At 36.5% G+C, this 18926-nt stretch overlaps 1 protein-coding gene across 2 annotated transcripts in view; it reads right to left on the reverse strand.

Moving 5' to 3' along the window:
* The window catches only part of FBN2 (fibrillin 2), a 161380-nt gene that overhangs the window by 20387 nt on the left and 122067 nt on the right, over window positions 1–18926 (reverse strand). For both annotated transcript variants that reach the window (XM_026046565.1, XM_026046564.1), the window contains exons 37-48: window positions 15296–15457; window positions 14259–14327; window positions 13520–13645; window positions 12430–12555; window positions 11609–11761; window positions 7371–7439; window positions 6712–6837; window positions 5648–5773; window positions 5077–5202; window positions 3394–3510; window positions 1262–1390; window positions 828–947 (exon numbers count right to left, since the gene is read on the reverse strand). In XM_026046565.1, coding sequence (XP_025902350.1) covers window positions 828–947; window positions 1262–1390; window positions 3394–3510; window positions 5077–5202; window positions 5648–5773; window positions 6712–6837; window positions 7371–7439; window positions 11609–11761; window positions 12430–12555; window positions 13520–13645; window positions 14259–14327; window positions 15296–15457 — 1449 coding nt within the window. The remainder of the gene's footprint in view (window positions 1–827; window positions 948–1261; window positions 1391–3393; window positions 3511–5076; window positions 5203–5647; window positions 5774–6711; window positions 6838–7370; window positions 7440–11608; window positions 11762–12429; window positions 12556–13519; window positions 13646–14258; window positions 14328–15295; window positions 15458–18926) is intronic.

Consider the following 18926-nt stretch of genomic DNA (forward strand, 5'->3'; position numbering starts at 1 on the left):
GAGCCCAGAACTGGACACAGTATTCATACATACTCATACATACTCAAACTCATACATACTCAAACATAAATTATCTAAGTTCATGGTAGATCTGTTTTTCTCTGCTGAAAAGAGATTTCTAACTTGACTTTTCCCATTCCTTGCCATAACAAATCTAAGTTCATTCCTGTGTCCTTAATGTAAGCAACAGAAAGATCTGTTACGTTTAGCTCCTGAACAATATACAGGGCTTTAAAAGATGCTTCCATGCACAAAGAACATGCAAAATAATAAAAGGTCTGCTGTACTCATCTCTCCTGTGAATTTGAGAAACATTACACAAAACTCCAAATCAGAAGACAATTGTTAGAAAAAAACTTAGTCAAGCAACTCTTCCCAGTGCTTTTTAGTGGTTTTCTCAATATTTTTAAAGGTCATAGTCTTTCGAAATTAGAAACAGAGTACTTCCTTTCTTTTGTAAATATTATGTAAATGCAGCATATAGATATGTTTGTTTTATCAATGATATTTAAAAAAAAAAGATTGCTAAAAGAACATCATTTTTTTCTGAACAGTAAGACTAAGGGTTTTCAGTTCCCATTTATAAACATCACAAATCCTGCACAGCTTCCTCTAACAGTGTGAAAATGTCTTCCCTTCCATTTTTAAAATCTCTCCGTAAAGACTTCTATCTACTTATTTCCCATCCTCATGATTTTTTAAGTAGAACAAAATTCACCATTATCAGTATATATACATATACTTCCTATCAAGTTATCACCAGATTTTTTTTTTCTAATGGATAAATTAAAAGTAACCAAAAGTGTCCAAAGTAACAATCGACTTACCAATACAACTTTCACTTTTCACTTCATATCCTGGTGGACAGATGCATCTGAATGACCCTTCCAGATTCTGACAGGTTCCAGGAGAGCACGAACCGGGTAATGCCACACACTCGTTAGTATCTTAGAAGAGTAGATGGAATCAGGAAAGGTTTAGAATTCTCATGGCATTATTCTTGTAGAACAAAACAGTGCTATTCATGAAAAAGATGATAGGGTTCTTTCCTAATTTTATTTCTCTAAGGCATTTAAATCTATAAAGATCAATCATAGCATTCTAATACCCAGATACTTTTGCTATGTTTTCGTGAAAGTCACTGTCAATTATTTTTTTACTTTGAAATGCAGACTGTGATGTTTCCTTCTAGATAAGGGCTAGCAGTTACAGTATTTCGTCTTGGCAGTATTTTAGTATCTTCATGTGGTATCATACATACCTATGCAATTCTTGCCATCTAGTGTGAGCTCATATCCTTCATTACATAAACATTTGAAGGAACCAATTTCATTGAAACATCGTCCATTTCTGCACACCTGGCCAAAGAAGGAACTGCACTCATCAATATCTGTAAAAAAACAAACAAAAAACCACAAGAGAGAGGTAAGTCCCTCCAAGTGTTTAACCATTAGAGTGTATGCAGGCTCAGGATATACAGTATGTTATAAACATGCTTAAGTTGCAATATATATTTCCATGGAAAAGGTAAACTTTGAAGCAACAAGGGAACAGTTGACAGCTCATGGAAAGTAACTCATACTCAAGTGCATTAAGGTATATGTTCTATTTAAACAACACTTTTTACAGGGTATTATAATTTTTAAACTTGCAGCATTACCTCAGCTACTGCATCTGGAGACATTCAATTGCTGCCAAGCGACTGTGTGATATTAAGTCCAGACACAGAAAGGAAAATGCTACATGGGGTGTCCAGGATTTTTTTCTGGATTTTATATGTGCTGAACTTTCCCCTAAAACTTGCCTTGTCATTTTTCAGATTTTGTAATATGTCATTTGCTTTCCATAGAATTATTTTTTCACTCACAACTGTTCTGTAAACAAAGCTTGAAATCGCTCGCAGAGTTACAGAGTGTTCAGAGTTACTTTAATAAATAAACTGAAAGCAAGACCACATAAAGAAAAACATATACGAGAAGGTGTCAGGACAATCGAACATCAAGAAAGTTGGATGGGTATCATAGTGTAAGGACAACTTACACTTCACTATTTTGCTATATTTGAAGTTAGCATTAACATCATTTGTACTACACAGGATTTCAGTCTTTCTCAGAAGCATTAGCAACAGCTACTGAACAAGATGTACCTCCTGCTCGAGCCAGCACAGCGGTCCTGTGTCACTGGTTTATTCCAGAGCGCATTTCTGCTGTGCTACACAACTACGAATACCTTGAGGGAGGATTACACCAGGATGGGCCCCGCAGCCTTTGTATGAGGGGAGAGTTTGGAGCAAAGCTCTGCAGGCCGCCAGAGGAGCGTTAACATGAGGCAAAGCTGGTGGATGAATGTGGGCTCYGCGGCCGCCGGGAAGGCAGAGCCTGAGCACGGCGATGCTCCCAGGGGCAGACAGCAGCTACACAGAGCAGACAGCCTCCCTGGCAAGCATGTCCTTCACTGCTGCAGCTTCCTTTCCCTCTGGAGCAAGTTTTGCTTTTTCTCTTTTGTCTGGACAAGGAAAGAACTTAAATACTTAAGATAATATTTTAGTTCTCTCCTCAAAGAGAAAGGAATCAGCAGACTTTTTTTTTTTTTTTTTTTTTTTTTTTTTTTTTTTTTTTTTTTTTTTTTTTTTTTTTTTTCCAGGAAGGAATGTAAAGTCTTCTTTTCTTTTGGCTGACACTTTGCACAAAGGAGGGGATCTCCAGAGACTTATAAGTCTGTTCTTTAGTCCAGGAAGATTTTAGTTTTCTTTATTACATGAATCCCAGAATTTAAGTTGTCCAAAACCATCAATAATTCTCTGCTTTAGAAGAAGAGGAAATAGCAATGCCTCTTTGTAAGCAAAGTTCATCTTAGGAGAACAGGAGATTTATGAGTTCAGCTGTGCCAGCTCTTTTGTTGCCCATATACTTTTCTGTCACAGTGTGCATGAGTCTCAAGTGATACAGTGAAATAAATTATTTTGAATGCATGGGGTAGCATTACGTCTGTGATACAAGTTATGCTGGCTGACAGTGGCTCCTATGGACTGTAACTGTAGTGAGAGATTGGCAGAGCTAACAGAGAGGAGAGGCAGCAGTGCCAGAAAGCTGYTCTGCTGCGTGCTGGAATTTCCCAGGATATCTGACGGCGGTGAGGGAAGAGGAAGGCTGCCTCTAGAACTGAGAGATTTAGACCTGATATCTTCACARCCTGCTCAATAGCAAGTATATTGACATGTCTGAAAAATGCTGAAAATTATAATGTTTAGGGCAGGTAACTGTATCAGTTACTGCACCCAAAACCTTCTTAGCACCCTGAACTGTTTTCTGTTTGAATTTTAGCTTTATAGGTGTCCTCCCTGGCATACCAAGCCAGCAGCARTGGAAGTGAAATTTGGATTCCATCACCTACCCATACAGTCATTATTGTGAGTTAATTCGAATCCCGGGTAACACAGACAGTTGTAAGACCCAACGGTGTTTTTACAAGTTCCGTTTCCACATGGCTGGCGTTCACATTCATCAACATCTGCAAAGAGAAACAAAACTCTGTGTTGGATCTGATTTTCCCAGGTATGTGTTAATGGGATATCTGTGCACATAGAGACAATACCATAACCCCCCTGTCTCTCCTATTATTTGTCATATTTTAATGATGATTTTTACAATATTGTGTGTAAGCCTCTAGGTGAATGTAGAAAAACATTCTAGTAGAAATAAGACTTGCAAATGCATTGCCAGGCAATTGGAACTTGTGAGATACCTATGTGATGTGCAATGTTAGTAAAATGCACTGAGCATCACAGACAAGCTTAATTGTCTTAAATTTTATGCACAGTGTTTACAGTTATGGACATGAAAACATGATGAAAATGGATCTGGCAAGGAGTTACATGTCCCTGTTAACAAGTCAGTTTACCCATATAAATATGATACTTGGTCAGTTGTCTAACCATAATTATAGAGAGCACTTACAAACTGTTGGATTAAACTTTTATTAAAACAAAACAAATCAAAACAAAACAAAAACCACAAACAAAGCAAAATGAAAAACTAAAAAAATCCTCTAGAATTCAGTTTTGTTTCCTACTATATGTTTTAGGAATTTCTGGAGTTTCAGGCAGAACTGGAAGGCCCTTTTTTCCTATTCTAGTGGGCTTCCTGAAACATCTTTTTATATCTTGAATATTTTATTGCATTGAATGTTTTTCATAGCCTATCAAGACTTCTATGTCAGAGTAGAAAAACACATTTTAGAATTATTACAGATAGTATTCTAAGTAACCATGGTCTGGAAATTTTGTACTGTTTGCACTTGCACTGTTTTGTACTGTTATTCTGTACTGTTTGCACTTTCCCAAGTGTCCTCCTCCTGCAGTATTATRAGTATGACTCAGTTGAAATATGAGAAGAATGGGGACATATATACGTAACAATGTCTGTTTAAAAAGAAAATCAGCGCACATYTATATTTTTAGAGAATTTAGAGAACATCGAACTTCTCTGTAGTTCAGTGCTCACATTTGCATGATTATTTCAAAAAGAAAAAAAAAATTTAACTGTTTAACAGCGTTCAAAGATATAAGAACTGAATTCATGTACACATCACTTTTTCTTAAAAAAATCTTTAGAATTTAAACGTGAAACATTAAAAAAGTCTCTGTGCTTATTTCTCAGTATCTTTATCATATCATCATCTGACTATAAAATGAGTACAGATTTAACTTATGCTTGGCATTTTTTTAATGAAATATGAACTCAAAAAACTCTAAATAATTGAAAGTCTTTTCTAAATACCTGTGAGTCTTTTCTCTTCAAACTCTATCTCTCCATAATATCACCTACAATCTTCCTTTCAAATGACTCATTATCACTCTTTTTGTGAAAATAGGGCTAATATACTTCAGTAAGACAGAGRTAGCCCCCAGAGTACTGTGTTTTTTCCCCCAAACTGACATATTTCAAGATCACTTTCTCACACACTTTCTTCACAGACGTTCAAGAATGTACAAATAAGCCTTGCGACATAATCTCATATATTAATAAATTCAGATTAATTCCTCCTTTTTAGCACCAATTCATTTTCTTTCCATACCCATGCACATGGTCTGGTCTTGGGATGCTTTAAAACCATTGTGACAAACACACTGGTAACTTCCTTGCATGTCCACACATAAACCATGACTGCAAACATTAGGAATTTCCAGACATTCATTGCGATCTATAAGAAAAATATAAAACAGATGGTATACATTATTGACTTTTATTATTCATTCATTTTACACAAATATGTTTTTACAATCTGTTATTATTATTAAATCCAGACTCAAAATTATCCATAGCTAAACCTGAATCRTAACAAAACTTCATTTTATAGGAACTTCTTGCCTACACACCTCGAGGTCTAAACTACTGTTAGTATTTGGTCGATATCTCAAAACCATTCTTCAAAAATTTTACCCTCTTTCTTCCCAAGAACAGAGAAATACACATAAAAATAAAAAAATAATAATAATAAAAAAAAAAGCTGTACATCAAACACACAGGAAATTATACAAAGGAATAGAACATAAATGATTCTTCTGCAGTTTCAGAGAACAAAGTAGGCACTGTTGCTTATGTACAAACCAATTCAAACAGACTTGAAAAATCAAGTGAATTCTTACCAACACAGGCACCGTTGGGTGAAAGTTTGAAGCCAGCAGCACACTCGCAGCGGTAACTACCAGGACTGTTGATGCAGTCTGCATTTCTCTGGCAGAGGTTATCTCCATTACTGCACTCATCAATGTCTGAAATACCAAGAGTTGCGCAGGAATCAGAAATCACAAGATAGTTATTTCTGCCTAGAATTTGACTCTATTTTCAGTCCCATGCAGAACTAGACTGTTAAGTTGTCCTCAAAAAAATGAAAAGGTCCTGCAATCCTGTGCAATGTAGTCTAACTGCCTCTGCTTGAGCAGAGCGGTTAGACACTATACCTGATGTCTAGAGGTCTCTTCCAACCTCTACCCTTCTGTGATTCTGTGGTCTTATTTTTCTTCTATTACAAGTGCAAACATTAGGTCAAATCAATACAATGATCAATAAAATATGTCTGAGTGAAGGAAATAAAATTTTGAAGATTTGTCTAAAGAAATCATCTCTTAGAAGTAAATTCTGTTTTCATATGCCATTATATATTTTAACAGAATGTTTCAAACTAAAACAGTAAGTGAGGYTATTTGTTAGCATTCTAGGGCACATATGTCAGCACAGGACCCCTTGAATACCAGTGACCTTTGAAAACTAAGTCATAAATAGAAAGCTGTATCTGCCTGATTCCAGTTCCCTTATAGTATCAAAACAGTAAAAAAGAATATCCTTAAATTTTCCTTATAAAAGCACAAAAGAGAACACAAGAGACAAAAATAAAGAAAATCTGTTCCTAAGAATTACATTTCCTGTCCAAAGTTTGAAACATGAAATGGAAAAAAAAAAAAAGAAGAAAGGAAAAGCAGAGGTATTGCTAAGTAATAACAATATGAAATTATAAAAAAGTACATAGTACATGTGTATACATATTAAAGATAAATGCATCCCAAATTCATTCGTAGATCTGAGCACTTTCAAAAATGTCTATAGCCTGTATCTTAAGACTCTGAAAAATATGTAAATTAAATATTCCTGTTTGATTTAAGATGAACATGCTTATGGAGACTCTATAGAAAATAACATCACTTTGAATCACCTTCACAGACCAAGAGCAGGTCATTGTAGCTGAATCCAGTGGGACATTCACAGCGGAAGCTGCCAATCTGATTGATGCAAACACCATTTGCACAGATTCCTGGGATTTCCTTACATTCATCGATATCTGAAAGTGCAATAAGCTAGTCAAAATACAATTCTTCATGGCTTTTTGTGCTGCACAGATTAGCTATCTCACTCTATTTAGAACTGAGTTGGAGAAGATCCATTTAACTTATTTAAAGGATATAAAACTAAACATATGTCCATTATGACAGAAAATAAGTTACATGAAGTTCAGGAAGTGATCAAAACAGAGTAATTCTATATGTTAGACAAGACACAGAACTGTGTCAAATAAGTACAGAAGTTCTGTAAAATTTCAGAAGCCAGAATTGTTTATGTTATTTGTTAAAACGTGAACCAGAATGGTGGGGGAACAACAGTTCACAACAAAATATATCAAAAATATATAAATATATAATCATATATATTTATTGATTTATAAATATATATAAATCAAAAAAAGAGAAATCAGAGTAATCATTGTTTCTTGTCAATGAGGTTGGAATTTTATTATATGATATATTCACTTTAGTATTGTTAGACTGCAGTAACAGAAAAATACCCTTTTTGGTRAAAATATTTAGTTAATCTTACCAACAGCTTTTCCAGTATGTATGTCAAAAGTAAAGCCAGGAATATTCCCACATATGTTCTTGAATTCCACTAGAGCGAAACATGGAAAAAGACATCTTAATGATCTCCTAAGAAGTACACGCAATTCCTCAGCTTTTCAAAGGCAAAATCTACTCAGAAGAGAGAAGCCACCGTCTCTTTTACAAATTATATTGAAAATTCAGGTTACCARTAAATGAAGGTAAACTATAACACTAATCTGTACTTCTCTTTTCTCAAATCTCTGCAGACTTTGGCACAATAGCAAATGTTTGTGCTTGAAAAAGCAGAACTGCAATTATTCTGTAATTATTGTGTGTTATGAGAAATTAATAGATACTTATATATTAACTATTAATAGTTAAACTAAATTAATAAAATATTTCTTATAAAGTATCTGTGTCAGCATGAGGTTTTACCGTTAGAATGATGTTTGTGAGAAAGAAAAAAAAAAAGGGTGATGTATTTACAATGCACTGAGAAATTCTGATCCAGGCAGAAATCTGGAAAATAACAGGATTATAGTTATTTTTCACCATGTTGACTTTGCAAAAACATGGTTTTCAATAGTATTGTGTACTGAAATCTCACTCTTCTGAGAGGGCAAAACAATCCCAGTGTGCAGGCACCACCCAGACGAATCAGTGGTTTAACTATGTGCTTGCTAACACTGAACACTCATCTGCTGTTAAGTGTCTCTTTAAGTCATATTGGCATTCCAAATCTCCAGGAAAAAAAAAAAAAAAAAAAAAAAAAACAGTAAGTATCTTGCAATATCAAGTTTCTAGGCATACTGTTCTAATGAAAAATTCCACGGTATGTGGTGAATATTTATACCTGCAGGGCACTAAGCCAAGATAAAAGTACTTCTAACGGATATGGATAAAATCTACAGAAACGTTCCACTGAGTTACAGTCCAAAAGTACGGGGGTCTGGAGACTTCCATGAGTGCTAGGTAGTAGTATCAGTGGTGATGAAGGGCCCATGTTCTGCTAGCTGACATCCAGTGGTATAAAGAGAGTGGAATCTGCTTGTACCTGTAACTTGAAATGCAGCCTAACTACTCAGCATCATTCGCAGCACTAGAAAATGAGAAAGGAGTCCTTTCTTTCTTTTGGCGAGCAGGGGGTCTTAATCTAGGGTGRAAATAGTTTATTTCACTGCGTTGTTGGTATGGATGCACTACAATTTAAGGGCAGCTCTTCTTGCAAAACCTTGCAATTTTGTGAAGCATAATCAGGGGGGTTGAAACTTGAATAATTCTTTTCTCACATTCCAAAATTCATTGCAATTTTCTATTGAAGCAGAACCAGACTCAAGATAAGTGAACCTCAGCATTTTCTTTTTTTCTTTTCCTTTTCTTCACTGTCTAATGACTTTCGCATAAATCAGTCTTTGCCTGCTGATGYTAGTAGCATACTGAGTCTTGGAGGTTCCTGCTACTGTATTTTATCATACAGCAAGTTTCTGCATGTAAAATTTGAAATTTTCTTTCTGTTATTTTCCACAGGCAGATTTATGACATTTCCTGTTGTCAGTAAATATGCATGAGAAACAGATATTAGGTAAAAAGAAGGCCTTGTATTCTTACATTATGACTAAGGTCAAGTTGGCTGGACAGAGAATGGTGAAGGGTGCAGGCCTTCTTTTGATCTGTTTCTATCTCTCTGTTGTGTTACTTATATAGYCCATGCATTTCACCAGTTTAATGGAATTCATTCATTTTCTTTCAGTTGTGCAATACAGAAAAATAACTAGATAAGAATTATGTCATAATACTGGCACTATATCATATTTGGCACATATGCACAGCATCCAATTAATAATATGCTAACACTGCAGAAATTTGCTTCCTGAATGTGTTTGACTTTCAAACCATGACTGAAACAACTATATCCAAATACCATGCACTTATCACAGTATCATTTTTACAGTACAAAAAGATCACAGGATCATATAATGGAATCACATAACAGGTCTTACAACAGGAAAAAAGCTCTCTGAGAGTTCAAGCACTCACCAAACGATCCAACCATGAACCAGTTCTACAAATATTTGGTCTCTTTTTAGTGGAAAAGTGTTTTTTTCCACTCCTTAGAGTGAAAAAAAATCAGTAATTTTTATTACTGATTGTTTAGGCATGTCTGATTAATTTGATCTTCATAATGTGTAAAACCAAAGGATATAAACTTTGGTTTAGAAGACTTTGATTACCAAAGTCTTCTAACAACGATTAATTGTTCAACAAATTTATAAAAAGAAAATAGAGCACTGTTCACAAAAAATGCAGATGCTCTGGCATGTGAAGTTCATATACAGGAACAATATACTTCTCATCAGAGCAGAATAATGCTTTTAATGAGCTACTGGGCTCACTTTGACAAGCTGGTTAAGGTCAGTGCATCATAACCCCTGCTTGTGATGTGCAGACCCCGTGCAGATTTCAGAACAGATTGATCATGCCACATAAGTGCAGCTGKTTAACCATTTACACTCTGAGTTTGTGTTTGATCCCTTGCACAAGCTCTTTTCATAGGGAARGAGGTTCAACAAGGTTTCCAAATGCAGAAAAGGCCTTTAAAGTAGAAGATGGCAAACATGGCTAAATAGTGCCTGCAGGAAATACTTTAACYCTCTACCTTCTTGCAGATTGCCCAGGTGGGATTATTTTCACAATTTTAAAAAGCTGCCAAGTTTCTGAAAACTTTAGCATTATCAACTTAAAAGGAAGATTCCACCCAGTAACATTGTGTGAATTCCTGCTATTACATTGCTCTATTTTTATCATGATTTGTCATAATGATGACAATTTTATGGCACTAAGTTAAATGACTGTAAGAAAAGATTTTATGAGATCTTYGTATTTCCACCCTCAAGTTTATTTCAAACTTCCATTCCTGTCTGCCAGCAACATTCTTTCATTCTCCCTCCTCCTAGTTAAGGAAAGGAATGGAGAAGGGTACTTTTCTTTCAGCTTCATTTTACTTTTCCTAATTACTTGTGTGGGGCAGCATTTCCTGAACTATGTGCCATTTCCCTTACATCACCAGGATAAACCAAGTGGAAGGAAAGRAAGGTGTTAGTTACACTCATACCACAAATGATGCAGCACCAGAGCTTTTGCTTGGGGCAAAATCACTTACACAATGAAACTTTTTTGCACTGAACAGCTATTTCTTCTGCTGTTTTTTTGAATGGTAAAGGAATAAGGTTGGATTTCAAATTTGGTTGTTTCCTTGACAATGGTTCTCCTGAATTGAGTTTCTCAATCCTTCCCAGGCTGTCACATACCAAGCAAGTCACTCCACAAAGAGTGACTGACTCAYGACTGACCATCATATTATTTTCTCTTTCCTTACAAAAGCAAAGTTTTATTTTCCTTTGCACTTCCCTGCTTACTGAGATTTTTAGCATTCACCATTTTCAGCAGAGGAATTGCAAAAGAGGCCGAGGAGATCACAGTCAGATGTGGGGCATAACTGAAGCTCTAGGGTCGCAATGTACTCAGCAATGAATCATAGTATTTAGCTGTGAGATCAGTTTGCTCTGACAATAGAAAGATACCCCAGCCACATACTTACTAAGTTAGATTTTCCTAAATTAACTATCCTGTAAAACACACCAGCCATAAAGCTGTTGATCTGAGTCATCARCTCCACTCTGCTGCCTGGTGACTGCTCTTCCAAAAGCTTCCAGTGGCTGCTTTTTAAATGGGAGTTTTGCAGTCATGTACTTAGAAGACTGGTTTATGGCCCACTAATGCCACCCTGGTGGCTAATTCTTACGCAAAGGTAGATTTTTTACATAAGTCTGGTAGATTTTTCACATAAGTATATATATCTGAAAGTAACTTATGTTCATATGAGACCTCTGAAAACCTTAAATTTGTTAAAAAGAACAAAATGACACAGCATCCTCATTTCTAGATTGACTTTGTAAATCATAGGGCTAGTCAAGCTGTATCTTTCTACTCAGAAGGTACTATTTTTTTCACTTTATTAGTGGAAGAAACACCTGTTACTAATATTGCAACAGCAGAATGTAGCACTAATCCAGATAAATCCAGTAAGTAATAGACAGTGAAGTACTGGCACTTTGTTTTGAGGCAACAGCAGGGTTACTGTTCTGGGAATGAAATTTTAGCTTCAGCTAACATGTCAAAGAAGGTAGCAAGATGGGAAGATTATACAAAATGGGATGATATATAACAGGGTTTTACCTGTTCCTGGTGTTGGACATGGTTCACAAGGCTTGTTCCAGGCTTTGCCAACATTGTATGTGCAGCAACACATCCTCTTGGTCACATTGAAGGGCAGCTCATTCTCACAGGTGGTTCCATTATAGCTTCTGTAGCAGAAGCTCTTTCTCATGTCTACATGTGAGAGAAGGATGACAAAGTAGATTTGTAAGGAAACAAAATAACCAAAATCATACTCACCCAAGTAGATAACAACTCCTCTAATGACTGAGACAGAGATCCATTAAATCTGGCTTCAAGGCAACCTGAGCATGTGCACAGATGCATTTAAGAGTAACATGAAGATTAAAGTCATCTCCTCTTTTTGTATTAGACGTGATGGATTTGTCTGAAATTTACACATTATCATGGAAAATCATGAAGGGAAAAAATGCTGCCCACCAAAAACAGTGATAAAATGTGAATTTTCACCAGGTCTATCTGCCTAGCAAGGCACAGCTTTTGAACTTGRTTGATGAAACTGAAAAACTTATTTATGAGTTTTGTTACAGAGCACGAGCATTAAATGCAGCGAGTTAGCCATTGGGATCTCTTCTCTGACTATGGGGTACGACTGTCTAGGAGCTGCAGGCAGAAATGTGCAACTCAAGAACTTCAACTCATCCAAACATGAACATCTGCAAGTCCCATGCTACGTGTCCACGGCTCAGACAGTGCTCTTTGAAGACTGTAATTAGCCTTGTCCATAAAGAAATTCTGGGCACAGAGTTTGGTCCCAAAGCAGTCTATCTTAACCATAGTTCCAAAGCAGACATATCTAGTAAATACAACATTTTGCATACCCATGCAGTTATGTCCTCCGTTCACTTGCATGTATTCTGGTGGACAAATACAGGTGTAGTTCCCCAGGGTATTGTAGCAAGTCCCAGGACCGCAGACTCCAGGATGCACAACGCACTCATCAATATCTACAGAACAAGCCAAAGCACTATGGTTACCAGAATGACAGGAGGAGCAAGCCCTTGCAAATATTTCTAGGAAGTATACCAACATTAGAATGCCCCAAGACAAGTTTCATTTAAAGGATAGTCATGATCCACCTAGAAAACTGCTACTCTATCTTTTAAAATTCCCTGTAAAATTCCCCTGTAAAATTCCCTTCCATTTCCCATTGGCGAAGCAAAGTATGTTTATGTTTTAAATATACTACATAGAAATACGAAAGCTGATACACAACCTTGCTGCTTTTTGCAGTTATTTGGCATGTGATCCTTTCCTGCTTTTCTGTTCCTGCTTTTTGCAGTTATTTGGCATGTGATCCTTTCTTACCCATATTTATCAATAATTTAACTGCAAGCTTATTTATGTCTGGTTTTGTCACTGAAGCTTAGTAAAGCCACAGAACTCACTCATTCCATTTTGAAAGAAGATATATTTATTTCTACCAAAATGAACTAAGAATGGCAAGCTGATTTATAAATAAAAGAGCTTATTTGCTTATTCCATTTTAGCGGTCTAACATTCATGATAATTCTCAAAGAGAGCTGGAATACACAAATGACACACGCTATTAACTTCCTAACACACTACCCTGMACTGCCATGGAGAGGACAGCTTCCCTCATTTACAAGAGCAGAAGTTTCATGAAGCTAAGAGTCAATCTTAGGTGTTAGAAAGAAAACCCAGAAATTACAAATACTATCCTACCTTAACTGAACATACCTACCTGAGACCTAGTGTATAAAAATAAATATTAGTAGGTCCAATTTTAATATTTCAAGATTATCTAAATCATATGGCTAATACCAAAGACCAATGATTCTATATAAGATGAGATATCCACTTGGTGGATATAAAGCCAGAAAAGAACCTTTCTTTTTCAGTTCAGAATACAGTGCACTTTGTTAGAGAGAAAAATTTAAGGGACGCAACCTTCACAGATTCTTGTCTCTTCACTGAGGTAGTACCCTTTTGGACATTCACACTGGAAGCTGCCAAAAGTATTGATGCAATTTCCACCTTGGCAGAGACCTGGCAACTCCTGACATTCATCAATATCTGAAAAACAGAGAAAAGCCTTGTTTTCATTCCAAAATGAAGAGAAATAAGAGACTTTAAGTACTCTGCTGAACTCTTACCAACTAGCATCTTCTGGCACGTGGATTGTTTTGCTCCCATAATAGCAGTTCATGAAAGCATGGATGAGATGTTCACTCTGTAACATTCAACTTTACTGGAGCACATTTTGGCATGATGGAGTTCAACTACCATGACTGTTCACAGAAATCTGGCATCTAATTTCTCATTCCTGCACGCTCATTGGAACCAGAATTTCTTCATCCAATGAATATTTCCTGAAGCTTAAACCTTCTACTGATAAGCTATAATTTTCATACATGACTTATTCTTCAGGGGACAATTTCAAAGGCCTGTTCAAGTAAGGAGGCACACAAAAGGTATGCAGCAGCTTATTCTCCAACTGAAATGATGTTGGACTTTTTCAAGGTTCTTTTATAATACTCCTTTTCATCCTGACATTTAATTCATAGTAATACGGGAGTTTTGCTTTGCAGTAAATATAACAGTTTCATAATTTAATTTCTGCGTAGTCTCTTCCAAAGCTGGCACTTTGTTTCTTGCCAACCATATTAGTCATTTAGGATGAACTCACCTTCTAAAATAATAGTGATTGGATTTGGTCTAAATCCTTCCCCTCCTGGACAAAGAGTATTATATTCCGCTGAAGTAAAATGAAATAAAAGAGAGAATACTTGTTATGTGAAGAATAAAATGCTAGTAATAGAAATACAGTTTCAGAAATTAAAATCTGTCTTCTGTTTTTAATGCTTCTTTTTCCAAACACTCAAAAGCTTGACACTTTTATTAGCCTATCCACAGTGCATAAAACAAATACATTAGTCTCCACAGAAAATGAAGATAGGATTGAGWGTGCTGCTTAAAAGGGTATCATAAGTTGGAAAACATAGCTTTCCACATATTGCGCCTGTATAATGGCATTTATATATCATCCATTTTGGGTTTTGATTAGTCTTTCAATATAACATTTCTTTCTGCAATGTAAGTGCTAAAGTTGAATGCATACTATTAGGATGTTATTAGACATAATATACTTACTATTTCTTTTGTCTTATTAACTTAAAGAACTTCAAATGTCTGCAGAGGTGKTAAGTATCCCCGGACAACACTTCTGAAATCATTTCAGAGTAATTTATAAATACATATCCTAAAAATCTATCTCTCGTTTTTGAACTACCGCAGTTTTTCAAGTTAAAGGTACACTCTGGTTSTAAGCACTATTAATTTATTTCCCTACCAACAAATACAAATTCCTAACAGACATGTGGACTCTACTCAGATTCCTAAGGCACATTAGCAACTAAAGAAAAGTAAAGCCAAGTAAAGTAAATTGATGTGCCCAAAGTTACTGACAACACAGGGGCCTGGTCAAGTGGGAAGCACCTTCTCAAGTCCCCATTGATTTCAATAGCATGAGAATAGACTCCAGTCAGACATGGAAGACTAAAGTCCAAAGCCTCTGCATCCCCCTGTAATGACTGTATAACAACACAGCCTTGTGATGTAACTCATCAGCTTCTTTGATGATAAATTTATAGTTATACAGTATAAGATTTCAAACACTTCATTTATTGTCATCACATTAAAAAAAAAAAAGGAAGATTTCCTTACTGCTGTTTACAGGGGGACAAGTCTCACAGGGGTTTCCCCATGCCCTTCCCAAAGAGCAGCAGCATGAGGAACGACTGACTCCAACTCCAATTTCTGTGTTGCAAGACAGACTCCCATCCCCTCGTGGACCGAACTTCAGGTAGCAGTTGCCAACACGATTATCTGCATACAGAAAATGCTGGATTACACAGCTGTACCCGATGGTCTTCACAAAGCAACATCAGGCATTAATTTTTAACTTGCACATTTAAATGCAGGTAACCAAGGTTACATCATTCTTTTAAATTCATTGCAAGCTGAAAATGCTCACATACGCTGACGGTTATTGATTCCGAGAGATGGCAGGGTGAAGCAATAACCTCAGTCTCTGGAATAGCTAGAGAAGTTTAAAGTGGTTTGAGGAATCACACTATTACTCTAATGTAGCACTTCACCCTTCCCATTTGCTTAATCTAGAAAAGATCAGAAATCTTGCTGTAATTATCTGTTAGTACTTCATCTCCACATTTTGTTTTGATTAGGCTGCAACTGCCAGGGAATTTAAAACTATTTTTTCTATGGAATATAAAATGAAATCCCATCCATCAAGTAACTGGAAGGGCGCTTCCACTACTGGAAAGGCACTTCCACTACAAATAAATTCTCCCCAAATTATTACCATTGAAATAACTGATCTATATGATTGAATTGCGCAGTAGCCTCGAGGAAAAAAAGTTTATTAGTTTGCTCAAACTGTAACTTAGCCATTCAGACATTTGCTGGTGTTGGTTTAATGAGCAGAGAAGAGCTTTACTTAGGGGAATAAAGACTTTGCTGCTGCATAGATTATTCRTTCATTATTTAAAAATGGAAAACAACTAGCAAGGACGGAGACAGTAAATAGTCAATTACTGTTAATATTCCAGTCAAATAAGAGAAATACTTATTTCTTCAATATTAACTCTGTAATTTTAAACAGCATGCCTATGAAATATCTTGCTATTGAAGGATGCCTCGGAAGAAGAGCAGAAACTCACTCTAGAAAGTTTTGATTCATTGTCTAAAAGCTAGAGTATCTTTCTGCATATTTTGTTCAAAACAATTTCTGTTAATAGTATCATGAGAAAATTATTTTTGAATGATTTCCCAAATGCATATTTTATGCAGAGACACTACAGTTTAAACTTACAGACTGCAGTAAGGACCAGAAACTGCAGTCTTAGAATTTTGCGCAGAACAAGATGCACAGAGCATGACAAGTGTGGGTATTTCATCCTTTTGAAATCTTCAGAGACAAGTGACTCATTATAACATGGCCTTTTAAATTATACTGAGGTTGTTTGCTATATATCTGTATCTATATCTACATTATCTGTATCTCTATATAAAGGCTTAAAGAAAGTTATAATTCTAAGAACTGGTTCTTCTTAAGGCTTACTGTTTCAGCTTGGCTAGTAAAGCTTKCTTACAGCAATAATTTTTGCATGGAACTTTTGTTCTAAGCACTCTTAAAATCAATCAATGCATGATCTCTTCAAACTTCCCAAATAATTTAAATATATTCAAATTTAAGGACTGATGGACAAGTTTGGGTGAAGAGTAGTACGATACGGATGTTCTTTCACCYAGATAATCCACAACAAATCTCAACAGAAACAATCACTGAGGTAGAGCAAAAACATTTGATTCACAATTGAGCAGCAACAGTGCAAATACTTGCTTAGTACGTCCGAGCCTCTGACAGAAAAGGAAAAAAACCTTCAAGCAGGTTAGCTTAAACTGCCTAATGGCAAGATTTGTTCTTACAAGAAGGCAACACAAACTGCCTTCTAACAGGCCCACCATGTTTTTCTCACCCAGGACTTCAGCTGAGACAACCCCAATGTTGTTACTCTGCAAATACCCATTCCTCTTGCTCCTAAAGGAACGGTGTGCCTCTCCCCATTTGTGAYAGCACAAGACATATGCCTGTTTAAGAGAAGCCAGCAAGATATTTGGCTTCATTCATTGGCCTTAAGAAAAGTGAAAAACATTTTGGAAGATGGCTTCAGCCTAAGACATCAGGCCCATTAAAAGCAATAGGAGATGATAGTCACTGGAAAGAAGGCAGAACATGAAATTCTCCAGCAGAATACTGATATTGAGTCTGTCACGGGTTTTAGGTTTCACTTCGTTCTTTGCATGAACTGTCTTGACAAGGCACCATGTTCTTTGCCAAGGACAATATATCTGTTACTTCTGAGAGGAATTGGAATTTAAATTTCTCCTGCTTGTTTGCTCAAGTATGCAAGAGATAGTGCTATGGAAGAGAACCAGAAGCTGCTGTCCCCTCTGAGAAGTTGTTTCTGGAACATTTTTTCAGCACAGTTTGTCCATTCCAGAAGCAAGAAACTTTCCTTTCTCTTGAYGAGGTCTACTAGCCTCTGTGTGTTATTTTCCAAGTGACTATAGGCTTACAGGGAAAACTGTATAAAATTCCAACATGTTCCCCTTGTGTTCACAGACATAGAAATGAGGTCCACCAAAGCTACATTTACACAGCATCGCTGTAGCCAGCTGTAAAGTACATCTACATTAAAAATACAGCACAAAGAAGGAACAGTTGGTGATATGAGTTTGCTTTTGAGCAGATTGGCTTTGCTTGCAGCCAAGTTACACACTCCGTGCACAAGTGGCGAGCTCAGAGACATCTCCCTCCTACTGGAAGCAAGTCTGCTTTTGTGCTCTGGTGCACCACCTGCAGCCCCCCCCAACCTGGCACTTGGCGTTCCACCTGTCAGAAACAGTCTTTAGAAACAGCAAACAGCACATATTTTATTGACAGTAAAGATGCAATTTAGACTTGCAGTCCTGAGACTGAAATGGATCATAAGCAAAGTGAACCACCGACCTCTTTGGACTGTGTAAATTGGTAAATTTGACACCTTTACAATAAAAAATAACACAGCTGCATTGGAGTGGTCTTGACCTTAGCATGTCCATTTTCCATGCTGTTTCTCTCTAATGCTAAGTTAAAAAATAATCTTGTAGAGTAGAGAGAGTTCTTAAAATAAGAACATTCTGTCCTCTGGACAGAAATGCAGAACGGTCAAAGCAATTTTGACCTTTCATATTAAAGGTCAAATGTTACTCTTTATAGTTTGAATCTTTTTAAGTACCTTTTTTATTCAGAGAGGGAGATAACTCTGTTATTTGGGAAAGCTGCTAGGTTCCCCTTTACTGTGGAGTGCTTCCTTCAGGAAAACTGAGACTCCTGCCCAATATATTTTGGAGTTAAGTGGAGTTTCAACTTGAATTCTTATTATTCAGCAAAACAGAAGTCAACATAAGTTTCTTTCAAGCCAACGTAAGACCCTGATCATGCTTCAGGGCTTGCACAAATGAGCAGATGCTCATATCTTGCTCAGGATCTGAGCACTATATGTTGCAGAAGTGGTGCACAAGAGCAGGATTTCAGGGCTCATCTGAGTCTTCAGCTGAGGCAATGCTTAATGCATAAAATCAGRCTGCAACCACTGGAGACAGTTATCGAAGCAGGCATTTTCAAAAGAGACTATGGGAGATGGAAAAGAATTTCCATCTCAAAGAGATTAGTTTGCATAATTTCTTCTTTAAAAATGTCATCTGGTCAAGACTGGGGACATCTCAAAGT

Source organism: Nothoprocta perdicaria, unplaced genomic scaffold, assembly GCF_003342845.1.
Source record: "Nothoprocta perdicaria isolate Ctin4 unplaced genomic scaffold, notPer1 scaffold_45, whole genome shotgun sequence".
Classification (NCBI taxonomy): domain Eukaryota; kingdom Metazoa; phylum Chordata; class Aves; order Tinamiformes; family Tinamidae; genus Nothoprocta; species Nothoprocta perdicaria.